The sequence below is a fragment of the Bombina bombina genome, chromosome 2 (genome assembly GCF_027579735.1).
Source record: "Bombina bombina isolate aBomBom1 chromosome 2, aBomBom1.pri, whole genome shotgun sequence".
Classification (NCBI taxonomy): domain Eukaryota; kingdom Metazoa; phylum Chordata; class Amphibia; order Anura; family Bombinatoridae; genus Bombina; species Bombina bombina.
In genome coordinates this window covers 445,336,125-445,348,811 of record NC_069500.1, presented here as the reverse complement: position 1 = coordinate 445,348,811, position 12,687 = coordinate 445,336,125, and the positions used below count along the sequence as shown (strand labels likewise).

The following is a 12,687-nucleotide window of genomic DNA, read 5'->3' as shown; positions in this document are numbered from 1 at the left end:
CCATGTCAGAGAGTGTCGTACATTGGGATTCAAGGATATTAATTGTGATATCTTTGTATAATCCCTGCACCATTGATTCAGCATACAAAGCTGTAGAGGTCTCATGTGAAAACGAGCAAAGGGGATCGCGTCCGATGCTGCAGTCATGAGACCTAAAACTTCCATGCACATAGCCACTGAAGGGAATGACTGAGACTGAAGGTGCCGGCATGCTGCGACCAATTGTAAACGTCTCTTGTCTGTTAGAGACAGAGTCATGGACACTGAATCTATTTGGAAGCCTAAAAAGGTGTCCCAAAACTCTATAGATTTTGCTGGTAAAGGATACAATTTTTTAAACCTTGAAGAAGGAATAAAAGAAGTACCTGGCTTATTCCATTCCCTAGAAATCATATCAGAAATAGCCTCAGGAATGGGAAAAACCCCTGGAGAAACCACAGGAGGTTTAAAAACAGCATTTAAACGTTTATTAGACTGAACGTCAATAGGACTGGTTACCTCAATATCCAAAGTAATTAACACTTCTTTTAATAAAGAACACATATACTCTATTTTAAATAAATGAGTAGATGTGTCAATGTCTGAGGAAGGATCTTCTGAATCAGATAGATCCTCATCAGAAGAGGATAAATTATTATGTTGTTGGTCATTTGAAATTTCATCAGCTAAATGAGAAGTTTTAAAAGACCTTTTACGTTTATTAGAAGGTGGAAATGCAGACAAAGCCTTCATAATAGAATCAGAAACAAATTCTTTAAAATTTACAGGTATATCATGCACATTAGAAGTTGAAGGAACTGCAACTGGCAATGTACTATTACTGATGGAAACACTATCTGCATGTAAAAGTTTATCATGACAACAATTACAAATGACATTCGGTGGAATAATTTCTACAATTTTACAACAAATGCACTTAGCTTTGGTAGAACCTATGTCAGGCAGCAATGTTCCAGCAGAAACTTCTGAGGCAGGATCAGATTGGGACATCTTGCACAATGTAAGAGAAAAAACAACATATAAAGCAAAATTATCTATTTCCTTATATGACAGTTTCAGGAATGGGAAAAAATGCAATAGCATAGGCCTCTGATAGCAAAAAGAAAGAGGCAAACATACAAGGGGTATTGAAATAATGAAAAAGTTTGGCGCCAAGTATGACGCACAACGTAACGTAAACTTTTTTTGGGCGCCAAAAATAACCGGAAATGACACACTTGCGTCACAAATGACGCCGCCGTGTGAAAGGTCTCAGCGTCACGTATGACGCCGGAAATGACGAAGTTGCGTCATAAACGGAATTTTTCTGCGCCAAAAATTTCTCGCGCCAAGAATGACGCAATAAAGTTTAGCATTTGACGCACCCGCGGGCCTAATACCTGCAATTGCAAGAAGTAGTCAATTGAAAAAAGACTAAACCCCAGGTAAGAAATAAATTTCTTAAAATGTTTACATTCCCCAAATATGAAAATGACAGTCTGCAGAAGGAAATACATGAACCAGACTCATGGCAAATTTAAGTACAATACATATATTTAAAACTTTATATAAATGCATAAAGTGCCAAACCATAGCTGAGAGTGTCTTAAGTAATGAAAACATACTTACCAAAAGACACCCATCCACATATAGCAGATAGCCAAACCAGTACTAAAACAGTTATTAGTAGAGGTAATGGTAAATTGAGAGTATATCGTCGATCTGAAAAGGGAGGTAGGAGATGAATCTCTACGACCGATAACAGAGAACCTATGAAATAGACCCCCGTTAGGGAAATCATCGTATTCAAATAACTGATACTCCCTTCACGTCCCTATGACATTCGCTGTACTCTGAGAGGAATCGGGTTTCAACAATGTTGAGAAGCGCATATCAACGTAGAAATCTTAGCACAAACTTACTTCACCACCTCCATAGGAGGCAAAGTTTGTAAAACTGAATTGTGGGTGTGGTGAGGGGTGTATTTATAGGCATTTTGAGGTTTGGGAAACTTTGCCCCTCCTGGTAGGATTGTATATCCCATATGTCACTAGCTCATGGACTCTTGCCAATTACATGAAAGAAATGTATTTGTGTTAGTACAAATGTGTAATACAAGAGTGTTCTGTGATAGTGGAAGGGATCAAAGATCTAAAACATAGGGGGGTGTCTCTGCCTCCTCCTAGTTGACTGGAGTGTAATCCCACATGTAATGATCTTGTGGACTCTGACCATTTTATGGATTAAATTATATTGTATCCTATTGGTTAGGTCTCTCCCTTATTTTAACCCATCATATTGCTCAACATTGTAACAAATTGAAATGTAAGAATAAAATGTGCATATTTAAAAAACAGAATTTATGTTTACCTGATAAATTACTTTCTCCAACGGTGTGTCCGGTCCACGGCGTCATCCTTACTTGTGGGATATTCTCTTCCCCAACAGGAAATGGCAAAGAGCCCAGCAAAGCTGGTCACATGATCCCTCCTAGGCTCCGCCTACCCCAGTCATTCGACCGACGTTAAGGAGGAATATTTGCATAGGAGAAACCATATGGTACCGTGGTGACTGTAGTTAAAGAAAATAAATTATCAGACCTGATTAAAAAAACCAGGGCGGGCCGTGGACCGGACACACCGTTGGAGAAAGTAATTTATCAGGTAAACATAAATTCTGTTTTCTCCAACATAGGTGTGTCCGGTCCACGGCGTCATCCTTACTTGTGGGAACCAATACCAAAGCTTTAGGACACGGATGAAGGGAGGGAGCAAATCAGGTCACCTAAATGGAAGGCACCACGGCTTGCAAAACCTTTCTCCCAAAAATAGCCTCAGAAGAAGCAAAAGTATCAAACTTGTAAAATTTGGTAAAAGTGTGCAGTGAAGACCAAGTCGCTGCCCTACATATCTGATCAACAGAAGCCTCGTTCTTGAAGGCCCATGTGGAAGCCACAGCCCTAGTGGAATGAGCTGTGATTCTTTCGGGAGGCTGCCGTCCGGCAGTCTCGTAAGCCAATCTGATGATGCTTTTAATCCAAAAAGAGAGAGAGGTAGAAGTTGCTTTTTGACCTCTCCTTTTACCGGAATAAACAACAAACAAGGAAGATGTTTGTCTAAAATCCTTTGTAGCATCTAAATAGAATTTTAGAGCGCGAACAACATCCAAATTGTGCAACAAACGTTCCTTCTTTGAAACTGGTTTCGGACACAGAGAAGGTACGATAATCTCCTGGTTAATGTTTTTGTTAGAAACAACTTTTGGAAGAAAACCAGGTTTAGTACGTAAAACCACCTTATCTGCATGGAACACCAGATAAGGAGGAGAACACTGCAGAGCAGATAATTCTGAAACTCTTCTAGCAGAAGAAATTGCAACTAAAAACAAAACTTTCCAAGATAATAACTTAATATCAACGGAATGCAAGGGTTCAAACGGAACCCCCTGAAGAACTGAAAGAACTAAATTGAGACTCCAAGGAGGAGTCAAAGGTTTGTAAACAGGCTTAATTCTAACCAGAGCCTGAACAAAGGCTTGAACATCTGGCACAGCGGCCAGCTTTTTGTGAAGTAACACAGACAAGGCAGAAATCTGTCCCTTCAGGGAACTTGCAGATAATCCTTTTTCCAATCCTTCTTGAAGGAAGGATAGAATCCTAGGAATCTTAACCTTGTCCCAAGGGAATCCTTTAGATTCACACCAACAGATATATTTTTTCCAAATTTTGTGGTAAATCTTTCTAGTTACAGGCTTTCTGGCCTGAACAAGAGTATCGATAACAGAATCTGAGAATCCTCGCTTCGATAAGATCAAGCGTTCAATCTCCAAGCAGTCAGCTGGAGTGAAACCAGATTCGGATGTTCGAACGGACCCTGAACAAGAAGGTCTCGTCTCAAAGGTAGCTTCCAAGGAGGAGCCGATGACATATTTACCAGATCTGCGTACCAAGTCCTGCGTGGCCACGCAGGAGCTATCAAGATCACCGACGCCCTCTCCTGATTGATCCTGGCTACCAGCCTGGGGATGAGAGGAAACGGCGGGAACACATAAGCTAGTTTGAAGGTCCAAGGTGCTACTAGTGCATCCACTAGAGCCGCCTTGGGATCCCTGGATCTGAACCCGTAGCAAGGAACTTTGAAGTTCTGACGAGAGGCCATCAGATCCATGTCTGGAATGCCCCACAGCTGAGTGACTTGGGCAAAGATTTCCGGATGGAGTTCCCACTCCCCCGGATGCAATGTCTGACGACTCAGAAAATCCGCTTCCCAATTTTCCACTCCTGGGATGTGGATAGCAGACAGGTGGCAGGAGTGAGACTCCGCCCATAGAATGATTTTGGTCACTTCTTCCATCGCCAGGGAACTCCTTGTTCCCCCCTGATGGTTGATGTACGCAACAGTTGTCATGTTGTCTGATTGAAACCGTATGAACTTGGCCCTCGCTAGCTGAGGCCAAGCCTTGAGAGCATTGAATATCGCTCTCAGTTCCAGAATATTTATCGGTAGAAGAGATTCTTCCCGAGACCAAAGACCCTGAGCTTTCAGGGATCCCCAGACCGCGCCCCAGCCCATCAGACTGGCGTCGGTCGTGACAATGACCCACTCTGGTCTGCGGAATGTCATCCCTCGTGACAGGTTGTCCAGGGACAGCCACCAACGGAGTGAGTCTCTGGTCCTCTGATTTACTTGTATCTTCGGAGACAAGTCTGTATAGTCCCCATTCCACTGACTGAGCATGCACAGTTGTAATGGTCTTAGATGAATGCGTGCAAAAGGAACTATGTCCATTGCCGCTACCATCAACCCGATCACTTCCATGCACTGAGCTATGGAAGGAAGAGGAACGGAATGGAGTATCCGACAAGAGTCTAGAAGTTTTGTTCTTCTGGCCTCTGTCAGAAAAATCCTCATTTCTAAGGAATCTATTATTGTTCCCAAGAAGGGAACCCTTGTTGACGGAGATAGAGAACTCTTTTCCACGTTCACTTTCCATCCGTGAGATCTGAGAAAGGCCAGGACAATGTCCGTGTGAGCCTTTGCTTGAGGAAGGGACGACGCTTGAATCAAAATGTCGTCCAAGTAAGGTACTACAGCAATGCCCCTTGGTCTTAGCACAGCTAGAAGGGACCCTAGTACCTTTGTGAAAATCCTTGGAGCAGTGGCTAATCCGAAAGGAAGCGCCACGAACTGGTAATGTTTGTCCAGGAATGCGAACCTCAGGAACCGATGATGTTCCTTGTGGATAGGAATATGTAGATACGCATCCTTTAAATCCACCGTGGTCATGAATTGACCTTCCTGGATGGAAGGAAGAATAGTTCGAATGGTTTCCATCTTGAACGATGGAACCTTGAGAAACTTGTTTAAGATCTTGAGATCTAAGATTGGTCTGAACGTTCCCTCTTTTTTGGGAACTATGAACAGATTGGAGTAGAACCCCATCCCTTGTTCTCTTAATGGAACGGGATGAATCACTCCCATTTTTAACAGGTCTTCTACACAATGTAAGAATGCCTGTCTTGTTATGTGGTCTGAAGACAACTGAGACCTGTGGAACCTCCCCCTTGGGGGAAGTCCCTTGAATTCCAGAAGATAACCTTGGGAGACTATTTCTAGCGCCCAAGGATCCAGAACATCTCTTGCCCAAGCCTGAGCGAAGAGAGAGAGTCTGCCCCCCACCAGATCCGGTCCCGGATCGGGGGCCAACATTTTATGCTGTCTTGGTAGCAGTGGCAGGTTTCTTGGCCTGCTTTCCCTTGTTCCAGCCTTGCATTGGTCTCCAAGCTGGCTTGGCTTGAGAAGTATTACCCTCTTGCTTAGAGGACGTAGCACTTTGGGCTGGTCCATTTCTACGAAAGGGACGAAAATTAGGTTTATTTTTTGCCTTGAAAGGCCGATCCTGAGGAAGGGCGTGGCCCTTACCCCCAGTGATATCCGAGATAATCTCTTTCAAGTCAGGGCCAAACAGCGTTTTCCCCTTGAAAGGAATGTTAAGTAGCTTGTTCTTGGAAGACGCATCAGCCGACCAAGATTTCAACCAAAGCGCTCTGCGTGCCACAATAGCAAACCCAGAATTCTTAGCCGCTAACCTAGCCAATTGCAAAGTGGCGTCTAGGGTGAAAGAATTAGCCAATTTGAGAGCATTGATTCTGTCCCTAATCTCCTCATAAGGAGGAGAATCACTGTCGACCGCCTTTATCAGCTCATCGAACCAGAAACATGCGGCTGTAGCGACAGGGACAATGCATGAAATTGGTTGTAGAAGGTAACCCTGCTGAACAAACATCTTTTTAAGCAGACCTTCTAATTTTTTATCCATAGGATCTTCGAAAGCACAACTATCCTCTATGGGTATAGTGGTGCGTTTGTTTAAAGTGGAAACCGCTCCCTCGACCTTGGGGACTGTCTGCCATAAGTCCTTTCTGGGGTCGACCATAGGAAACAATTTTTTAAATATGGGGGGAGGGACGAAAGGAATACCGGGCCTTTCCCATTCTTTATTAACAATGTCCGCCACCCGCTTGGGTATAGGAAAAGCTTCTGGGAGCCCCGGCACCTCTAGGAACTTGTCCATTTTACATAGTTTCTCTGGGATGACCAACTTGTCACAATCATCCAGAGTGGATAATACCTCCTTAAGCAGAATGCGGAGATGTTCCAACTTAAATTTAAATGCAATCACATCAGGTTCAGCTTGTTGAGAAATGTTCCCTGAATCAGTAATTTCTCCCTCAGACAAAACCTCCCTGGCCCCATCAGACTGAGTTAGGGGCCCTTCAGAAATATTAATATCAGCGTCGTCATGCTCTTCAGTATCTAAAACAGAGCAGTCGCGCTTACGCTGATAAGTGTTCATTTTGGCTAAAATGTTTTTGACAGAATTATCCATTACAGCCGTTAATTGTTGCATAGTAAGGAGTATTGGCGCGCTAGATGTACTAGGGGCCTCCTGAGTGGGCAAGACTCGTGTAGACGAAGGAGGGAATGATGCAGTACCATGCTTACTCCCCTCACTTGAGGAATCATCTTGGGCATCATTGTCATTGTCACATAAATCACATTTATTTAAATGAATAGGAATTCTGGCTTCCCCACATTCAGAACACAGTCTATCTGGTAGTTCAGACATGTTAAACAGGCATAAACTTGATAACAAGTACAAAAAACGTTTTAAAATAAAACCGTTACTGTCACTTTAAATTTTAAACTGAACACACTTTATTACTGCAAATGCGAAAAAACATGAAGGAATTGTTCAAAATTTACTAAATTTTCACCACAGTGTCTTAAAGCCTTAAAAGTATTGCACACCAAATTTGGAAGCTTTAACCCTTAAAATAACGGAACCGGAGCCGTTTTGAACATTAACCCCTTTACAGTCCCTGGTATCTGCTTTGCTGAGACCCAACCAAGCCCCAAGGGGAATACGATACCAAATGACGCCTTCAGAAAGTCTTTTCTAAGTATCAGAGCTCCTCTCACATGCGACTGCATGCCATGCCTCTCAAAAACAAGTGCGCAACACCGGCGCGAAAATGAGACTCTGCCTATGCTTTGGGAAAGCCCCTAAAGAATAAGGTGTCTAAAACAGTGCCTGCCGATATTATTATATCAAAATACCCAGATAAAATGATTCCTCAAGGCTAAATATGTGTTAATAATCAATCGATTTAGCCCCAAAAAAGTCTACAGTCTTAATAAGCCCTTTTTGAAGCCCTTATTTACAATCGTAATAAACATGGCTTACCGGATCCCAGAGGGAAAATGACAGCTTCCAGCATTACATCGTCTTGTTAGAATGTGTCATACCTCAAGCAGCAAGAGACTGCTCACTGTTCCCCCAACTGAAGTTAATTGCTCTCAACAGTCCTGTGTGGAACAGCCATGGATTTTAGTAACGGTTGCTAAAATCATTTTCCTCATACAAACAGAAATCTTCATCTCTTTTCTGTTTCTGAGTAAATAGTACATACCAGCACTATTTCAAAATAACAAACTCTTGATTGAATAATAAAAACTACAGTTAAACACTAAAAAACTCTAAGCCATCTCCGTGGAGATGTTGCCTGTACAACGGCAAAGAGAATGACTGGGGTAGGCGGAGCCTAGGAGGGATCATGTGACCAGCTTTGCTGGGCTCTTTGCCATTTCCTGTTGGGGAAGAGAATATCCCACAAGTAAGGATGACGCCGTGGACCGGACACACCTATGTTGGAGAAAAATATTTAGGGGTAACTGTGTATTTATGCAAACTCACAGCTAAATTGTGCTTATTACAATATGTTAGAATGAAAGTGCCATAAAACATTTTGAGTTATGTGCATATTATAAAAGGGTCAACTGAGGTAAAACAGTGCGTTAAAAAAGTGTAAAAGACAAAAAAAAAAACAATTTTATTTTAATAAAATTTCCAAAAATTTGCAAAATTACTTATACTTTAGTATTGCCAAGTGCAGACTGCTCCCCCCTCTTATCAGTGTCCTACTCCAAACCTTGTGGTATCATAAAACAAAGTGTGCACGTGAGGATAATTACTTATGCAAGTAAGGGAGGGTTGAGGAGGGACAGCAGGTACTGCTATTGTTTATTGCCAAGCTGATAATGTCACATGCTTTGTGAAAGCTTCAGCATTATACTATGCACTACTTTAGTCAGGTGTCATGTGACTCTGCCCCCTACCATGCACGAGTGCATGCTGCAGAAGCTATGGCCTATATGGCACCTTCCATATACGGAAATGTCCAGGGGGCAGCTTGCTGCAAACAAAACTATGCCTGAATTAAAGGGGTTAACGGGGGTTAAAACAGAAACCTTTTTGCAGGTAAGCTTTGGCTGGATTATATATTTAGAAACTTAGGTTACTTCATACCGTTTCATCTCCCTATAACAGTTTGCAACTTTTCAAAATTGTCCTAAGGAGCAAGAAATTATATATATTATTTTGTTAGTCAGTTAGTGCTCTATATGTTTTGGACATGTAAATTACATTTTTAAACAATTGGCACAATAGCATAACTTTATAACTTACAATATACACTTTGAAAATAATTCATACCTGATTGAGACACATGTTCCCAAGCAGTGGCAATAAAGGTGTAGTTTCCCCCTGCAATCTGATCTTTCAATGTCATTTCAGAAGACTGTTCTGAAAATGGTGGATATCCACTAAGACTTAAAAAAAGACATATACATTACTTATGACAACTTGTATTAGAATAATCCACAATGAACACAGTCAATATTTCCTAGTGCGTTTTCAGGGGTGAAGAGTAAACTATAACATTATATTGCGACTCTAGAGAAGAGGTGTACAATTCCAGTTCTGAAGTGCATGTATAACAGAACAAATAAATACAATATCCTTTGACACACAAATATCTGAAAAGCCAACATAAGGATATTATGAATTCTTGTAGGCAGAAATATCCGAGAAGTTTCCAAGGTTCTAATTTCTACATAGGCCTATCCTGTTATTAATGACATTTGCTCAGAGCCATGCAATAATATATTGGGAATTGAGGTAACTCTGAATATTCAAAGACAATGACCAGAGAAACACCATATACAAAACATAAATGGTCTACAAAAGGATGAATATACTATAACTATGAAGAAATTCATTGATTTCTTTATCAGTAAGTGAACACCACTTTTCCTTCTAGTAATAATGGGTAACCCTACTAATATGAAGGTAAAGGTAGGGAATATATATATATATATCTCAGTGTTTGGGTCTGAGGAAAAGTAGTCTGCTAGACCCTTCCTCCCTAATATTTTTTTGTGATGATGTAGACTAAAAAGAACTATGTGAACCTATTCCAGTTCCAACAAAATATAAATAACAGACTATCCAGATTAATGGAATATCAAAGCCTTATGCAGTCAGCTCTTACATATTTTATGAATTCTGGTGTCTGAAAAAGAAAGTTAGCTTCTAAAGCTTATTAAGCAATCCTTTTTGCTCTATAGATGTTGTAAGGTGCTTTGTGGATTTGAAATTCCTATACTTTGTTCCACATTGACACACAATCACCTTTGGGAGAAATGAATAAGAAAAATAAGGAAAAAAAACTATCTTCATACAAAATCAGCAGTCATGAAGGAAGACACTTAGCACTGGAAATTTTTCTAATTTCTTAACAAGCCTGATCCTAAAACTGAATCTAGCCATATACCTCATTCAATTAGTGAAATCTGACAACTGAAGAAATAAACAATTCCCTTAGATAATTATAAAATACTAAGACAAAAACCTAAGTCATTTTTCTCATACTTGCAAAATAAGATATGGAAATGATCCTGGAATAGAAAAAAAACACAAAAACATAAAAAGTAAGAAACACAATCTTACTAATAAAATAGAAATAAAAGTTAATAAACAAATTGAGATTAAGAAAACATAATTTATACTTACCTGATAAATTCATTTATTTCATGGTGGTGAGAGTCTATAATCCATTACTCATGGGAATTACCCTTCTCTACCACTAGGATAAGGCAAAAAGTCCCAAACCCCAAGAGCTCTAGAAAACCCCTCACACAAACCTCAGTCTAACGAATAGTAGGGGTGCGATTCAATTCGATTACGATTATCATGGTAATGATTCGATTCGGCGATGCATCACGATTACTGCCCTATTTATGCCCATGATTTAAATTTTTCACAAAAAACAATTCAAACAGTCAAAAGAACTCTTTTTTTATTTTATTAGCTCAAAAAAGGACACTCTTCCTGTGGCAAAGTCTGAACACAGCAGACAACAACAGTATTTATAGAACAGTAAATACTAAGTAAATGGCAATTGTTGTATTGGTTTGGCAACAATATTATGGCATCAAACTGTAGTAGTGTAAAAAGTGCAGTGCTCGCAGTGTACTTCTTCAATAAAAGAAAATATTTAAATGTATATAGTATACAAATAGTGTCACTACTAGTATAAACAAACATGAACATAAATAAATGTCTAACCTATCTATCTATGTTGGTTTTAATTTAATGTCTATTTACTTAGTAGTAATAATATAATAGACATTAAATTAAAACCAAAATAGATAGGTTAAACTTAAGTTAAAGTTACCACCATTACCTACCAATACCATTATTATTTGTGTGAAAATGGTCATCCTCAGAAAAACATAATTTATGCTTACCTGATAAATTTATTTCTCTTGTGGTGTATCCAGTCCACGGATCATCCATTACTTGTGGGATATTCTCCTTCCCAACAGGAAGTTGCAAGAGGATCACCCACAGCAGAGCTGCTATATAGCTCCTCCCCTAACTGCCATATCCAGTCATTCGACCGAAACAAGCCGAGAAAGGAGAAACCATAGGGTGCAGTGGTGACTGTAGTTTAAATTAAAATTTAGACCTGCCTTAAAAAGACAGGGCGGGCCGTGGACTGGATACACCAAATAGCCTCCGAAGAAGCAAAAGTATCAAATTTGTAAAATTTTGAAAAGGTATGAAGCGAAGACCAAGTCGCCGCCTTGCAAATCTGTTCAACAGAAGCCTCATTTTTAAAGGCCCAGGTGGAAGCCACAGCTCTAGTAGAATGAGCTGTAATCCTTTCAGGGGGCTGCTGTCCAGCAGTCTCATAGGCTAAGCGTATTACTCTCCGAAGCCAAAAAGAAAGAGAGGTTGCCGAAGCTTTTTGACCTCTCCTCTGTCCAGAGTAAACAACAAACAGTGTAGATGTTTGGCGAAAAACTTTAGTAGCTTGTAAGTAAAACTTTAAAGCACGGACCACGTCCAGATTATGTAAAAGGCGTTCCTTCTTTGAAGAAGGATTAGGACACAATGATGGAACAACAATCTCTTGATTGATATTCTTGTTAGAAACTACCTTAGGTAAAAACCCAGATTTTGTACGCAGAACTACTTTATCTGAATGGAAAATCAGATAAGGAGAATCACATTGTAAGGCAGATAACTCAGAGACTCTCCGAGCCGAGGAAATAGCCATCAAAAACAGAACTTTCCAAGATAAAAGTTTGATATCAATGGAATGAAGGGGTTCAAACGGAACCCCTTGAAGAACTTTAAGAACCAAGTTTAAGCTCCATGGGGGAGCAACAGGTTTAAACACAGGCTTTATTCTAACCAAAGCCTGACAAAAAGATTGAACGTCTGGAACTTCTGCCAGACGCTTGTGCAAAAGAATAGACAGAGCAGAAATCTGTCCCTTTAGGAACTAGCTGATAATCCTTTTTCCAAACCCTCTTGGAGAAAGGACAATATCCTAGGAATCCTAACCTTACTCCATGAGTAATTCTTGGATTCACACCAATAAAGGTATTTACACCATATCTTATGGTAGATTTTCCTGGTGACAGGCTTTCGTGCCTGTATAAGGGTATCAATGACTGACTCGGAGAAGCCACGCTTTGACAAAATCAAGCGTTCAATCTCCATGCAGTCAGTCTCAGAGAAATTAGATTCGGATGATTGAAAGGACCTTGTAGTAGAAGGTCTTGTCTCAGAGGCAGGGTCCATGGTGGAAAGGATAACATGTCCACTAGGTCTGCATACCAGGTCCTGCGTGGCCACGCAGGCGCTATCAAGATCACCGATGCTCTCTCCTGTTTGATTTTGGCAATCAGTCGAGGGAGCAGAGGAAACGGTGGAAACACATAAGCCAGGTTGAAGAACCAAGGCGCTGCTAGAGCATCTATCAGTGCCGCTTCTGGGTTCCTGGACCTGGATCCG

At 40.6% G+C, this 12,687-nt stretch overlaps 1 protein-coding gene across 1 annotated transcript in view; it reads right to left on the bottom strand.

Annotated features, from left to right (window-relative positions):
• CHEK2 (checkpoint kinase 2) overlaps positions 1-12,687 on the bottom strand; it is a 531,010-nt gene that overhangs the window by 201,041 nt on the left and 317,282 nt on the right. The window contains exon 13 of the mRNA XM_053702076.1: positions 9,034-9,149. Coding sequence (XP_053558051.1) covers positions 9,034-9,149 — 116 coding nt within the window. The remainder of the gene's footprint in view (positions 1-9,033; positions 9,150-12,687) is intronic.